The sequence below is a fragment of the Hyperoodon ampullatus genome (genome assembly GCF_949752795.1).
Source record: "Hyperoodon ampullatus genome assembly, chromosome: 14".
Taxonomy (NCBI): domain Eukaryota; kingdom Metazoa; phylum Chordata; class Mammalia; order Artiodactyla; family Ziphiidae; genus Hyperoodon; species Hyperoodon ampullatus.
Window position 1 is genome coordinate 22,532,907 of NC_136927.1, and position 15,420 is coordinate 22,548,326.

The following is a 15,420-nucleotide window of genomic DNA, read 5'->3' on the forward strand; positions in this document are numbered from 1 at the left end:
TTGCTGCCACCTGCCATGTGCCACAGCTGGGCCTAGTCGGGCCTTGGGGCTCCTGGGAGCAGGAATCCCTTTGAGACCCTGATGCTATGCATCTTGTGGTACAGACCCCTGCCTGTGCTTGGGGTCTGGAGTCACAGGCCTGCCCTGCCCAGGCCTGAGCTCAGGGACCCACGCCTCTGAGTCTCAGCTTCCTCATGGGGCTGTAGGGCCTGCAAGTGGAATGCGAGGGTCTCATACCTGGGACGCCAGGATCCCCTATCCTGGTCCAGAGCTGGCCAAGATCCAGCCTTGGTGGGACCATCGCAGCCCTCAAGGGAGGCTGCAGGCCCAGGCCCTGGGGTGGGCTGCTGACAGAAAGCCCCCTCCCAACTTACCTCAACATAATAAAGGCTATATATGACAAATCCACAGCCAACATCATTCTCAGTGGTGAAAAACTGAAACCATTTCCTCTAAGATCAGGAACAATACAAGGGTGTCCACTCTCACCACTATTATTCAACATAGTTTTGGAAGTTTTAGCCACAGCAATCAGAGAAGAAAAAGAAATAAAAAGAATCCAAGTTGGAAAAGAAGTAAAGCCGTCGCTGTTTGCAGATGACATGATACTATACATAGAGAATCCTAAAGACGCTACCAGAAAACTACTAGAGCTAATCAGTGAATTTGGTAAAGTAGCAGGATACAAAATTAATGCACAGAAATCTCTGGCATTCCTATACACTAGTGATGAAAAATCTGAAAGAGAAATCAAGGAAACATTCCCATTTACCTTTGCAACAAAAAGAATAAAATACCTAGGAATAAACCTACCTACCTACCTAAGGAGACAAAAGACCTGTATGCAGAAAACTATAAGACTCTGATGAAAGAAACTAAAGATGATACAAACAGATGGAGAGATATACCATGTTCTTGGATTGGAAAAATCAACATTGTGAAAATGACTATACTACCGAAAGCAATCTACAGATTCAGTGCAATCCCTATCAAACTACCACTGGCATTTTTCACAGAACCAGAACAAAAAATTTCACAATTTGTATGGAAACACAAAAGACCCCGAATAGCCAAAGCACTCTTGAGAACGAAAAACAGAGCTGGAGGAATCAGTCTCCCTGACTTCAGACTATACTACAAAGCTACAGTAATCAAGACAGTATGGTACTGGCACAAAAACAGAAATATAGATCAATGGAACAGGATAGAAAGCCCAGAGATAAACCCACGCACATATGGTCACCTTACCTTTGATAAAGGAGGCAGGAATGTACAGTGGAGAAAGGACAGCCTCTTCAATAAGTGGTGCTGGGAAAACGGGACAGCTACATGTAAAAGTATGAGATTAGAACACTCCCTAACACCATACACAAAAATAAGCTCAAAATGGATTAAAGACCTAAATGTAAGGCCAGAAACTATCAAACTCTTAGAGGAAAACATAGGCAGAACACTCTATGACATAAATCACAGCAAAATCCTTTTTGACCCACCTCCAAGAGAAATGGAAATAAAAACAAAAGTAAACAAATGGGACCTAATGAAACTTAAAAGCTTTTGCACAGCAAAGGAAACCATAAACAAGGCCAAAAGATAACCCTCAGAATGGGAGAAAATATTTGCAAATGAAGCAACTGACAAAGGATTAATCTCCAAAATTTACAAGCATCTCATGCAGCTCAATATCAAAAAAACAAAAAACCCAATCCAAAAATGGGCAGAAGACCTAAATAGACATTTCTCCAAAGAAGATATACAGATTGCCAACAAACACATGAAAGGATGCTCAACATCACTAATCATTAGAGAAATGCAAATCCAAACTACAATGAGGTATCACCTCACACCAGTCAGAATGGCCATCATCAAAAACTCTACAAACAATAACTGCTGGAGAGGGTGTGGAGAAAAGGGAACCCTCTTGCACTGTTGGTGGGAATGTAAATTGATACAGCCACTATGGAGAACAGTATGGAGGTTCCTTACAAAAAAAATAGAACTACTATACGACACAGCAGTCCCACTACTGGGCATATACCCTGAGAAAACCATAATTCAAAAACAGTCAGGTACCACAATGTTCATTGCAGCTCTATTTACAATAGCCAGGACATGGAAGCAACCTAAGTGTCCATCCACAGATGAATGGATAAAGAAAATGTGACACATATATACAATGGAATATTACTCAGCCATAAAAAGAAATGAAATTGAGTTACTTGTAGTGAGGTGGATGGACCTAGAGTCTGTCATACAGAGTGAAGTAAGTCAGAAAGAGAAAAACAAATACTGTATGCTAACACATATATATAGAATCTAAAAAAAAAAAAAGGTTCTGAAGAACCTAGGGGCAGGATAGGAATAAAGATGCAGACGTAGAGAATGGACTTGAGGACACAGGGAGGGGGAAGGGTAAGCTGGGACAAAGTGAGAGAGTGGCATGGACTTATATATACTACCAAATGTAAAATAGATAGCTAGTGAGAAGCAGCCGCATAGCACAGGGAGATCAGCTCGGTGCTTTGTGACCTCCTAGAGGGGTGGGATAGGGAGGGCGGGAGGGAGATGCAAGAGGGAGGAGATATGGGGATATATGTATATGTATAGCTGATTCACTTTGTTATAAAACAGAAACTAGCACACCGTTGTAAAGCAATTATACTCCAATAAAGATGTTAAAGAAAAAAGCCCCCTCCCCCTGCAGACAGGGAGTCCCAGCAGCCCCTCCACAGTGGGGACCCATCTCCTGCCTCCCCCTCTGTCCCAGGCCATACTAGGGGAGACAGCCCAGTCCATGGAGGGGACCAGCTCCCAGCCCACACAGGCTTGGGGGTCTACACCCCCTTGCCAGACCTCAGTTTCCCCACCTGTCAAGGGCGTGGCCTGTCCTGGCCTGTGTGTTTGGGAGGGTGGGCTCTGCTGTTCACGGGTGGGTGTGGGACGTTCCTGGCTCCAGTCTCACTCAGGGTTGATGCTCCTGAGGGATAACTGAGTTCCGTGGTGGCAGAGGAGGGTCACTGTGTTCCCAGCTGTGTCCCCTCCCTGGGGACAAGGAGGTGCCTGTTTGTGAAAAGGACGAGTGGGCCCCCACCCCCTCCCCACCTCCTCCATCAGCTGATGATGATCTGGAGAGGATCTGCCAGGGCCAGGTGGATGTGGGGCCCCCAGCCAGTCAGAGATCCATCTCAGGATGCTTTGGGCTCCTGGTGGGAAGGAGTGGGGGCCGGGGTAGGATGTGATGAGGAGACAGGATCAGCCAGGCCAGCGTTCTGTGGGCCCGAGACCCTGAGGTGGAAACCCCCATGCCTGTCCAGCACCTGGAAGGCCCTGGCCAGCTCAGCCCAGCCAGCCTGCAGCTCCAGCCACCTCTGCATGGCCTGGGGCCTCAGCCAGCTCGCCAGGCTCTGGTGATTCCAGACGCTGCTCTTGCCAGGGCCCCAGCAGCCTCACTGGCCCAGAATCCTCATTCGGAAGGGAGCAGCTGCAGGAGGGGATGCCAGGGGAGGGCCAGAGGGGAGGCGGCAGGTGATGGGGCCACAGGGACTGGACAGAAGGTCCCAGGGTGGCCGGAGGACACATGGCAGGAAAGGAAAGATTCGGAGTGGACTCGAGGGTGGGGTAGCCTGGTGGCTCCGACCGTGGGGTGGACAGGGGCTTCCTGTGGAGTAAGCATGGCCAAACTCCATCCACACCCGGCCGCAGGGACGAGGCCAGCCTGGTCACTTCCTGTTGCCGCCAGGCCCAGCATCAGCACACCTAAGTAGGAGGTGACACCGTGGGGGTCTGGGGCTCCCCAGGCTCAGGTGCACATCCAGGTATGAGCTTCCTCCCCCTTCCAGCCCATTCCAGACAGACAAGGGGATGCTGAGCCCCAGAAAATCAGCCCACCACGGCTGGTGGCATGTTCACCAAGGACAAGACCCATCCCGGCCGGGCCAGTACCCTAACCTGCTCCATTTCATCCTGTCTTGTGGCCTCTGCTGCCCTCGAACACCCTGGAATCCATCATGCTTCCGGCTAGAGTTGGCTCCAGGAGGGCCGGCATCTACACTTAACCCCCTTCCCCCCCTACCCTGCAGCCTCCCTAGCAACCAGCCCGGCACCCAATAGGTGCTTTGTAAAGCTCTCCATGGCAGTGGTTCCTGGCAGAGCCTTTATATGCAGAATAGGTAGCTCGACCAGGGGAGCAAACGCCATCACGTGTGGAGGTGCTCCGGCCCACGCCCCATCCCCCACCCACCACACACCCAGAACAAGGGTCTGCATCCTGAATGTCTTGGTGTGAAACCTTCGTCTGTGTCATCTCCAGCAGGGCAGGCCCGGGTCTGTCCTGCTCCTGCCACACCCCTGTGCTCAGCTCAGAGTCTGCACGCAGTTGGTGCTCCATCTCAGCTGGCATCAGTCCTGGGCTGCGGGGCTCCGGGAATGACCGCAGTTGAGGGCTGGATGTGGCGTGGGGGCTGCTAGAGCTCAGCGTCCGGCTTGACCAGGTGGCCGCTGAAGGTGATGTAGAGGTCACCGCGCTCGCTGTAGATGGCGTTGTCGCCGTCCCTCTGGAACACGCGCACCCAGACAGCGTCACCTGCAGCCAGCACCAGCAGCAGGCTCTGTGTCTGCATCATGCTGCGCCCGCTGGGCTGCGCATACAGCACGGCTGCGGCCCGCCGGTTGCACGTGATGTGCAGGTACATCTCCTTGTAATTCCAGGTGTGCACGTCGAGGCTCAGGAAGTAGACGCCGGGCACGGCACAGAGGAAGCGGCCGGAGGCCAGGTCGAAGGCACCGTCCAGATTCACCAGCTCCGTGTCGAAGGGCACAGCCTGGAGGGCATCGGTGCTGTGCAGCCCCTCTGGCCGGCCCACCGAGAAGGCCACGTAGGCATGCTGGCACAGGGTGCCCGGCGGCCCCACCTGCCCCTTCTGGCCCTTGTGGCCACGGAGGCCCCGGGAGCTGGGTGGGCCCTCCTTCCTGCTCCTGTTGGAGCAGCCTCTGACCCCCGCTTCACCCTTTTCACCTGCAGGGGTGGCGGTAAGGGGAAGCCCTTGGTGAAGGTTTCAAGGGTCAGAGTCTCTGGCCACACGGCCTTGCAAGTGACCTCACCTCTGCGAGCCTCAGTCTCATCTGTCAGGTGGGCGCTAACCCGCCCTCCACGGGGCAATGAGAAAGAAGCCACACCCTAAGGTCCTGGCAGTTCTGAGGCCTGTGCAGATGGTCACACGGGGACGGCTAGGACAGCGGGGATGATGGGGGTCCAGTAGCTGCCAGAGGAACTGTCTGAACTGGGTTTTGAAGGAGGAGAGGCCTGGGAAGTTGGTAACCAAATCCAACCTCAGTGTGGCCTCCATCCAGCCTTCAGGGTGCCCCCTGGCCCCCATGTGGCCCCCACCCATCTGTGGGTAAGATGGTCTTTAAGCCCTACCAGTCCTAGGCCTCTTGCCTCCACCTCCTCTCCTTCGAGAGACCCTGCCTGACACCTGGCTCATCCATGCCAGGTGGAGGCTCCACTTTCCAGCTCAACCAGCAGCTGCTGGGGGGCCCTGGGTGAGCTCCACATCATTTGGGCCTCAGTTTCCCTGGCAAGTGGGCCCTGCCTGCCCTGGTTTCCCCATGTACGTATGAGAGGCTCAGCCAGTGTTGGTCTCCTGCAAGGGCAGGCGTGTGAGGTCGGGGTCCTCACTCTTCCCTGTACCCTAGCCATGCTGAGCAAAGACTCAGGCTACCTCTTCCAGGAAGCCCTTGGGGACTGCAGCCCAGGGTGAGGTCCTTCTTCTTATATAGTAGGTCTGAGACCCACTCCCAGGCTGAGCTTCCCTGGCAGGTGGGAGCCCTCCTCTCCACCACCTCCCCCTCAGAGCCTAGCAGATCCTCCCCCACCCCCCTAGCCCCATTGGACTCTGCAAGACCCTCCTGAATTCCTCCTGTGGAGGAACCTTACAGGAGTGGGTATCTCCTGGGGAGCCCGCTCCACAGACAGGCCTGTGTTACTGGGGCCCTTACCTTGTTCCCCCAGAGGTCTGGGGTCCCGGGCATCCTGGCCACCTAGCCCTGCTCAGGATGGCTGTGAAGACCCCCACCCAACCCCACCCTCCCTGTTACCATTTCACGAGCAGGTGCTGCTGCCTGCCTGGCGTCTCCAGCATCTCTGCCCAGTGGCCCATGAAAGAGCTCTTTCATGCCCGCCCCAGGTGGCCATGGCTTCCCTCTGGGCCATCCAAGACCAACAGGCCTCAGGTCAGCTTCAGAGCTCCCGGGCAGGAGGCTCACGGGGCCCTGCCACCCACTGCCCAGCCTGCCACCTGCCGCAACGTCAGTGCAGCCCTGCCACGGGGGCTCCAGTATCCTCCTGACAGCCCATGGGCCACAGCGTGGCTCTGAGGGCCTGGGGTGTCTGGGACTGGGGGGTTGGGGGTGAAGCCATGAGCTGGCAGCCATCCTCTGTCTGGGGTACAGTGACTTAGAGAGGAGCCAGGGAGGCTGGTGAGGAGGCTGGAGGCCAAAGTCAGGGGAGATAGACCACCATGCCTGTGCTGAGCCCACCTGGTGACGGTGATGCCCTCCTGTCTCTGGCTGGGACAGGAGGGCTGAGCCTTTTGGGTGAAGCATGGGAGAGAAACGTCGGGCCAGGCCCATTGTGTCTGCCTCCACCTCCTGCTGCACCCTCCCAGGGTCACGGTGCCCAGTGGGGCAAGAGGCCTGCCGTGACACCGTGTTGGGGGCCCTCGGCATTAGCCCAGCCTTTCAGTGGATAAGAGTTGTGTCCCTGTGATGCCAACCCCCTGGCAGGAATGACTCACAGGGCCCCCCGGGCAGTGGCAGGCGTGGGCTACGCCCACACCAGGGCCTGGCCTCATGCTTGCTCTGGGCCTGAGCAGCTGGATGCTAGGTCCAGGGGCAGGGCCTGGCGCCTCAGCCTCTGAGCATGGGGACGTGACTCCCTGGGAAGCGCCCCACCACCACCACCAAGCCAGGCTGCCTGGCAGAGGGAGGCACAGATGTGGCCTGGGGAGCTGTGACCGCTGTGCCGGAAGACAGGCCATGGGCAGCTGGGGCTGGCTCTCTTGCCTCTGCAGATGCAGGCACAGCCCAGGGTCTGGCTCTCCCCTCAGGCTCCCCATGTTGGCACTCCTCACTGATGACCAGGGAGGGGGCAAGGATGAGGGTAGAGGGCAAGACTGAGGGGCTTCTTGTGCCAGGCTGAAGGGGAGCAGAGCTGGTGAGGGCTGTGGTCGGGAGATCATGCCAGCTGGAGCCAGTTCCCAGATATCCCCCAGCCTCCCTGAGATGCCAGTTCACACTCCAGTGGGGCTCAGCGGCCTCCCACGCCTTGTCAGCAACCACTGCTGGAATCTGGATGTGGGTGGCCTGGATGGAGGGCTTTCTGTAAGCGTCACCCAGGGCTGGGTTAGTCCAGGCTCCGGCGGGAGCTGCTGACTGGCCTCAGTCAACCTGCAGAAGCTCCTCTCTGCCTGCCCCACTTTTGTCTCTGGGGCTCCTGGGGCTCCCAGAGAAGGGCAGATGCCCAAGCTCTGCTGCTCCCTGCGTCTGACCTCAGTTTCCCAACCTGTTAAATGGGCACCAGTGGACTCAGAGTGGCCAGAGTGTCCTCTGTGGTGGATGGAAATGCCACGGGCTTCAGCCACCCTCAGGGCCCTGATGTCCCCCCCTGTGACTCCCCGCTCCCCACTCCTGCAGGGGCTGAATCCCTGCGGGTCGGTGTAGCCGTCTGGCCACCCTCCAGACTCCCCAGCTCTGGCTCCCCCAGAGCTACCCATCAGCTCCAGGGCCTGGTCATTTGTCTCTACAAGGGGACAAAATTTCCAGCCTCACGGGTGGTCATAAGACAATTGCAGGCAATGAGTGCCCGGCCCCCTGGGGCTGTGCCCGCGCGCCCTCCCAGCTTTGGAGATAATGACCTTCGCACAGCACCTCCACTTAGCTCCCCATTAGCAGCCACCCAGCAGGGGTGGGGCGCGGGGACAAGGAGGCCCTGGTAGCCGCTGATGGGGACGCTGTGCTACACAGCCAGCCCGCCTCGGCCTCAGGCGGTAATGGGGGTCTGAGTGGCTGGCGTACATGCGGCCGAGTTATTATCTCCCAGCCTCTTAATGGACACTTCCCGAGTCCTGTTGATGAGCTGCCATGGGCGAGGGGCCAGTAGCCTGGTGCTCGTCCCCAGGGGGCACAGTGAGAGGGCCTCATGGCCACCGTGAGAGCACCTGGCCCTGCTTGGGGGGAGCCCCTGATGCTGTGCCAGTTCTGCCCAGAGCCATGGACACAGGGTGTGGGGCCAGGTGGGCAGCAGGGCTCTGTGGCCCTCACGCATCCGCCCACAGCCCGGCCTGACAAACTTACTGGCTAAGGAGGGGGCTGGACGAGGAGCTTGGCCACAGAGGTGACCAAGGTGCTGGGGGTGGAGGCCCCTCCAGCCCTGACCCTCCACCCCCAGCTCAGGGTCTGGTGCTCACCCTGTGCTGGGTGGGGTGGCAGGGAGAGGTCCCACAGTTCCCCCGGCGGTCACTGCCCCAGGCCCTGCCCTGCGTGGCCCCTCACAGCCTGGGGGCCAAGTCCCTCAGGGGAGAGCTGTGCCAGCAGCGTGTTCTGACACCGCTGCTCCAGGCTCACGGCCCACTAATGAGGGGAGTGCCGGCTGGCCTCCGGTGACAGCGTCCAAGGCACATGGAGGAAAAGGAGCGGGGCTTCAGTTATCACTGCGGCCACCAGAGCCTGTGACAAGTGGTGACAGGAGGTGACACCCCCTCTGAAGCATCCAGCAGGTGGCCCAGGTGGGCAGAGAAACTGTCGATGCTTTGGCTGTGCCCCGTGTGGTCAGCAGTGAGCAATGAGGGGGGGCCTCGACGGTTCTTGGCTGACCCCTCTCCCCAGGTGGTGACTGGGGGTGCCCCAAGCAGGAGACCCCTGGCCCCCCATGGCTGAAACGTGGGGTCCACAGGCAAAGCCCACCTGTCCAGGTACACTCTCAGAGTAGAAAGCTAACATGCTCTTTATTTGAGGGGGAGACGGGTCCCTGCACCTGCCGGGGTGCCCGCCCGGTCACTGGTAGCCGGCCAGCTGGAGGACTGTGGGGTAGCGGGTGCGGTGGGCCATGCACTTCTGGCGGTCGATGAAGAGGCTGTTCGTCTTGACAGCGATGTCCTTCTCCAGGCTCATGCGCGTGTCCTCCAGGTTGCGCAGGGACTGCTCTGCTTCCAGAAGCTTCTCCCTCAGAGCCGCCAGGGACAGGTTCAGCTCCTCTACCTCGCTCATCAGCCTGCGGGGGTGGGAGGAAGGGGTGAGTTGGGGCTGCCCTGGGACGCCTGGCCTTCTGGGTGGGGAGAGCGAGGCCCAAGGTCAAAGGCTGGGGGCCCTTGTTGGGGGTCTTGGTCAAGACATTTGGCCATAGAAGGGCCCCCAAAAGGCCCAGAGGGAAACCCAGCAGCCACACTGGGAGAGGGCCGGGCCAGGACACCACATGAACTTCTATTCCTCTATTCCTGGCATCTGGAAGTGAGATGGGCGCCACTGGAGGCGAGTGAGGCCCCAGTTTTCTGAAGGAGTTGAGGGACAGGGAAAGAGGGATGCCCAAGGCAGGGGCACTTCTGCTTACAAGGCGACTGCGAGCTCAATAAGTTAGAAAACAGAAGATGTGACCCCACTTACGCCTCAAGCCGGGGATGTGTGTCCACCGTGACATTGGAGGTGTGGACGGCCACGAGCAGGATGGTCAGGGCAGCCGTGTGGCCTGGGGACCTCTGCCTCCCAGACCCTGAGATTCCTCACCAGGGTGAAGCAGGGAGTGTGGCCGCCCCTGGCACTAGGAGCCTGGCACAGTGTCCCCCAAGGGACGCATAGCATCCAGTCATGCTGGGGCAGGATTGGGGACGTGGGAACCGTGTGTGTGTGTGTGTGTGTGTGTGTGTGTGTGTGTGTGTGTGTTGTGCTTGTGTGGGGCCCAATGTCTTTCCTCTTCACATCTGCAGGGCTGTGTGCGGGGGTGGGGGGAGGGGTTCAAGGGGGCCCCAGAGGCTGAGGAAAGCCTGGAGGCGGGTGGACGGCGCCCTATGGTGGTTGGTGACCAGGCCCAGCCCAGGACAGCCCCAGCAGCGACAGGCACCTGAACTGGACAGCGTCTCGGCACAGCTCCACGTTGGGCCGGTGGGAACGCTGGTACAAGCGGGTCTGGGCCACTTTCAGAGGCGCCTCCTTGTCCCTGATGGCCTGCTTCAGCGCTGCGACATTGTGCTCCTGGTCCGTGATTTCCCGCAGTGTCTGCACACAGGACAGTCCCTGTGGGTCTCCCCCACCGCACCCCAAGCCCTGTGCCACGTCGAGCAGGCGGCTCTGTCCGCTGGCTCTGGGGGAGGAGTGGAGGCAGGGAGGATGTGCACGGCCACCTCGGCCCTCCCGTGGGCACCCAGAGGCCTGGGGACGGTGAGGACAGCAAAGCTTGTGGCACAGCAGCTCTGGCCTGAGAGCCCCCAGCCCTGTGGTCACCAGCCCCCGACCCTGGTCTGGAGCTTGAGAGACAAAGGCAGCAAAGGTCACCCTGAGAGCTTAGGGTCAGAGCCCTGCCAGGCCAGGGGCCAGCACCGGGGACACCCCACTAGGCAGCCAGGCCCCACCTCCTTCCACCCTCCTTGCTCCTGCTTGCAGCACCCCCTGGTCAGTCACTCCAGTGACAATGCCACCACCCCCAAATGTCACTTGGTTTCTCATCAGCTTCATGAGGGCCCAGGGAGGAGTGGGGGCCCTGCCTCAGGGGTCCCTCAAGATGGGCAGGAGCCAGGCCAAGTCGTGACAAAGGCATAGTGGCCAGTGGGGGAGGGGTGGTCTGGGTTACCCGGTCTGGGCCTGGTCTTTCTCTGTGGTTACCAGGGGATGTCCAGCCCTAGAGGATGCCCTGGGCGAGGTCAGGTCGTGGGCTGGGAGTGGCCTGGCTGCGGAGTGGGCGTGGTCTGATGTGGGATGGGCGTGGCCGGGGCGGCCCCACCTTGCGCAGGTGGTGCTCCAGCTTGTGGCGCGCGTCCTCCAGCTCCTCACAGCGCCGCCCGAAGGCCAGGTTCACGGCGTCGCACTGCAGCCGCAAGTCCTCGGATGTGTCCTGCAGGATGCAGTCGACGAGCTTCCGCAAGTTGACTGAGGCCAGGCGTTCGCGCTCGGCGCGGTACAGGTTTTCCTGCGTGAACTTGGCCCAGGTCTCGGGCGTGGAGGCACTGCGGGCAGGGAGTGGGCGGGCACCGCGGTCGGTGGGGGCACCTGCCAATGGCTCCGGTTTGCACCAGGGCCTCCCCGCACCTGCCGCGCCCGATGTCCCCTGCGCCCCAGCATAAAGTGGACTGGGGAGTGGCGCCCCAGTCCTAGCGCCACTCCTCGCCCCGCCCCACGCGCCACCCGGAGCGCCTCCCCACGCGCTCCCCGGGCCTCCTGCTCCCCCAGCTCCGCCCCACTAGCCCCGCGCCCCCAGCTCCCCACTCCGTGTCTTCCGTGCTTCCTGCGCCCCCCGGTGGTTCCCGCTCTCCAGTGCCTCCTACGTCCCTGGGCCCTGCGCCACCCCGGGGCTGTGTTGCAATGGGTGGTGGCCCAGCGCCCCCTGCCGGCCTTATGCGGAGCTGCAGTCAGCCGCCCTGCCTCAGGCGGCCCCCCACCCTGGGTACTGCCTCCCTCGCAAACCCCAGCCCTTGTGGTGAACCGTGTGTGCCGGGCACTTGGGCGGAGGTCGCGCTCGCCTGCCCATCCCCAGGAGCAGAAGAGCTGCACAAAGGACCCCCAGCGGAGGAACTAGGAGCCCAGGTGGGATCTCGCAGGTGGGGGCGGGGCGTTTGTGCACAGCCCCTGCGGAAGACCCCACCTCTCCTCAAACTTGGCGGAGTGTGGGTAGAACTGCAAGTCGGTGCTCTGGTTGTGGTAGCGGCAGCAGGCCTCATCGATGTCGCAGGCCTCCACTTTGTCGGACCAGTCCATCTCGCACGTTTCCTTGTGCTCGTGATTCATCCTGGGGAGAGCGGGCAGGGCCTGCCGTCTGTGCGGGTGGGGAGCTGGGTCCACCTGGGCGCAGGGCCGGGTAAGCCCCCCAAGCGGCAGGGTGGGCTCTGGGATGCTGGCCTGGGTTCTGGATGCCCAGGCCCCTTGGCCATGCAGGAATCTGCCACCCCCACCTGCCCAGTGCTTCCACCCAGCCCCTTGCTCCTGGCTATGACTGGGGACAATCCCTCAATTCTCTGAGCCTCAGGGCCGGGTCACCCCAACTTCCTGCCCATAGCTAGCCTGAGGGGTAAGGGGATATCCCGAGGGCAGCCCTAGAGGCCACCCAGACCCACCGAATCTGGTTCACGACCTGCATCATGGTCCTTTTCAGGAGCTCCTGAATGTTCCGGATGAGGTCTGCCTCCTGGGGAAGAAGACCCCCGTCCCTGGTGAGAGTCTGATGACAGCCAGGCTGGTGGGGCCCACAGGCAGCCTCTCAAACCTCTAGGAGGAGCTGAGATTTGGGGTGACCCCCAGTGGAACTGGGGGCTCTGCCAGCACCTGACCTCTGCTGGTGGTCTTGGCCCCCAGCTTCTTTCGTGGAAATGGGAGATGAGCCTGGCTTTCTTGACGGATTTATTCTGGGATGTTTGGGGTGGTGCAGCGGGTCTTTTCTTCTGGGGGCTTCTATGGGCTGTGGGGAGGATCACCCAGAAGTGGTTCTCACTTGCTGGGCACTTAGCACCCCCTGGGCTCTGGGGCCACCCCTGCAGCCTGCCCAAGACACTGAGGGCACCAGCCTGCCCACTAGCCTGCCCACTGGCCCCTGGACAGCCTGGCGACAGCCTTTGAGGACCCCAGCCACTGGGGACCAGGAACCCCCCTGGGGCTGCCCCTTGGGGCCTTGGGCTCAGAGAGGCCTTACCCAGACAAAGGACACAAGGGGAAACCCTGTGTTTCCTCCTGCTACCCTGACAGTTTCATTTTCTGGGCAGGAAAAACTCTTTCCCCCTGATTTGAATTTTCTCCTCTGTCGGGCTCTAAACCCTATGTGCCCAGTTCTGACCCGTGGGTCCATCTCCCTGTCCTGGCCCCTTTGTTGTCCATGTACTGCTGGGCAGGGGACCTGGCTCAGGGCAGAGGGTTCACTCCCAGAGCCTTGGGAGTTTCTTGAGTGAATGAGTGTGAGGGTGCGGTGTTGCGGGGACAGAGGATGGGCCTAGGGCTAGGAGGAGGTATTCAAGATTCTGGCCTGAGCTTGGGGTTTTCAGGGGGTCCCCAGGCACCTGGGCTGGCTGGCTGTCTCCCCCATATCTCATGAGTGCCTGTGGCCTACAGCCTGTTCGCAGGTGAGGCTCTTCCCTGCCAGCATCAGGGGCCTGGGCTGGGCGACTCCCTGATACTTTGGGGGCTTCCCCAAGGACAGGTCCTGCCAGGTTTGGAGGGGAAAGGGCTCTTTGTGGGATGCATGTAGCCCCCACCCCACCTTTATCCCATCCACGCCTGCACACTGGTCTGAGGCTGGATTTCCAACACGGGCATGGGGGGTGGGGCATGGGGGGCTCTGCCTCTGGGAACTCAGGGTCAGGCTTAATTTGCATGATCCAGGGTGACCAAAGGGGCTCTTCAGCAGGTGCCAGGACCCAGGGGTGACTGAGGGACTGCACAGTGGGTGCAGGCACCACCATGACCCAACCACATCCCAACCTCAGTTAGCCACTCCTGGGGCTCAGCTCAGGCCCTTCCTGGTTTTCAGGGGTGTGTGGAGGGGCATCAGGGCTTATGGGGATCTGGCCAGGCCCCACCCTGCCTCAGTGGCCTCTAACTGTCTCAGCCTCAGACAAACGTCCCAGTACACATTCCAGGTATGAATGCTGCCACGGCCTGGGCCCTGCCTCACCCCCACATGGGAGCCATAATGGGGCAGGGGGCAGAGCAGGAACCCTGGACCCGGGGCTCGGGTGAGTGGATAAGCACGAAAGTCCAGCCCCTGCCCCCAACCATGCTCAACCCCCATGCTGGGACCTGCCCCCAGGCCACAGTGCCTCCAACCCAGCATGTCCTGGCTGGGCCCACTTTGCAGGGAGCAAGGCCTTGCCCAGCACCCACTATAAGGACCAGACTGTGGGAAGGCCAGACCTGGCACCCTCCTGGGACCAGAGACGGCACCTCCCCCCTGGGCGGTCTGAGCCCTGCCCCTGCCCCCAGCCGGGGCGCCCCCAGTCGGTTCTGGTCCCCCACCTACAAGCAGAGCCACCTTCTCTGCGCCTGGGCATGTGCTTGTGTGTCCCTGCGTGTGCCGAGGGGAGCAGGCTCCCTGTGCCTCTGTGCAGCCACGTGGTACATGGGCACCAAGGCCTCTGCCAGCCATGTCGTGGGGGCACACGGGTGCCCACTCTCAGCCCAGGGTAGGTCATGCTTCCTGGGGAGAGGTGGGGCGGCCCGGTCTGCAGTTCTGGGGGCTGGGAGGGGCCGAACCTTCAGCAACTCCATCTCCACGCAGTCACGCACAAGGTCGGGGTGCTGGCGGCACTCCCGGCACTGCAGGTTGTCGGTGGCTATGGAGAAGGGCACGGCCATGGCATCCAGGGTGCGCTCCAGCCGCTGCTTCTGGGCCAGCAGCAGGTCAGTCTCTGCGACCAGCTCTTCCACCTGGCGCTGCAGCTCCGACTTCCAGCAGTGCATGTCCTGCAGGCGCTCGCCCACCTTCTTCGTGGAGTCCTGCTGCGTGCGCTGCGCCAACGCCTCAGTCTCGGCCACCAGCTGCTGGCTCTCATGGCGCTGCCGCTCCGACTGGTCGAGGTCGGCGAAGGCCTGGTGGTAGCGGGCATAGCAGTTCTGGAACCACTCATCCACCAGGTACTTGGCCGTGCGGAAGCCAGCGGTGGCCAGGCCCGAGGACGTGTGGGTGCCTGTGTTTCGGGCCACATCGTACAGCTTGCGGGGTAGCTGGCATGCTGGCACCGTTTGCGGGGCGGGCTCCTTGGTCAGAAGTATATCTGTCTGCGCCATGGTGCGCCCGGGCACGGGGTGGGGGGGAGAGGGAGGAGGGCCGCTCAGCACGGTCAGCAGGGCAGCTCCGGCCACTCTGTCCCCAAGCAGGACATGGCTTCTGGTCTTGGAGAAGGTACACACCAAGCCCTCCTGTTGCTAGGCAACAGGGATCCCCTCCCCCTGCCCCGCGGCCCTCTTAAAGGGCCAGGCAGGCCCCAGCCCCACCTGTCCTGGCCACGTCTGGCACCTGCCTGGAGGAACTGCACCTGGACCACACCTGAGGCCAGGCTCTTGTCTCCTGCGTCTTACTGGTTCCAGTGGGGCTGTCCCTCTGGGCACACAGGTGTCTCTGATGGGGAGTTGAATTCAGCCTCCAGTGGGTACCTTGAATCAGATGCCCAAATCTTCCCCACACTGTAGGTAGGTCCTGTCCTGGGAACAGTGTCCCCAAGGCCACCCAGAGCC

At 60.3% G+C, this 15,420-nt stretch overlaps 2 protein-coding genes across 3 annotated transcripts; both read right to left on the reverse strand.

The window, feature by feature from the left end:
- Positions 1-4,463: 4,463 nt before the first annotated feature.
- Positions 4,464-6,030, reverse strand: C1QTNF8 (C1q and TNF related 8; the record flags this gene model as incomplete). The annotated part of the gene is made up of 3 exons (XM_079718973.1): positions 4,464-5,014; positions 5,219-5,390; positions 5,998-6,030. The coding sequence occupies 3 exons, from the start codon at positions 6,028-6,030 to the stop codon at positions 4,464-4,466; spliced, it is 756 nt and encodes a 251-aa protein (XP_079575099.1).
- A 3,021-nt stretch (positions 6,031-9,051) lies between these two features.
- On the reverse strand, positions 9,052-14,973 carry TEKT4 (tektin 4; the record flags this gene model as incomplete). 2 transcript variants are annotated; one of them, XM_079718748.1, is made up of 6 exons in its annotated part: positions 9,052-9,268; positions 10,112-10,266; positions 10,988-11,210; positions 11,846-11,989; positions 12,315-12,385; positions 14,455-14,973. In XM_079718748.1, the coding sequence occupies 6 exons, from the start codon at positions 14,971-14,973 to the stop codon at positions 9,052-9,054; spliced, it is 1,329 nt and encodes a 442-aa protein (XP_079574874.1). The 2 variants fall into 2 exon arrangements, with proteins under 2 accessions (XP_079574874.1, XP_079574873.1); XM_079718747.1 differs by having other exon boundaries at positions 14,440-14,973.
- Positions 14,974-15,420: the final 447 nt, after the last annotated feature.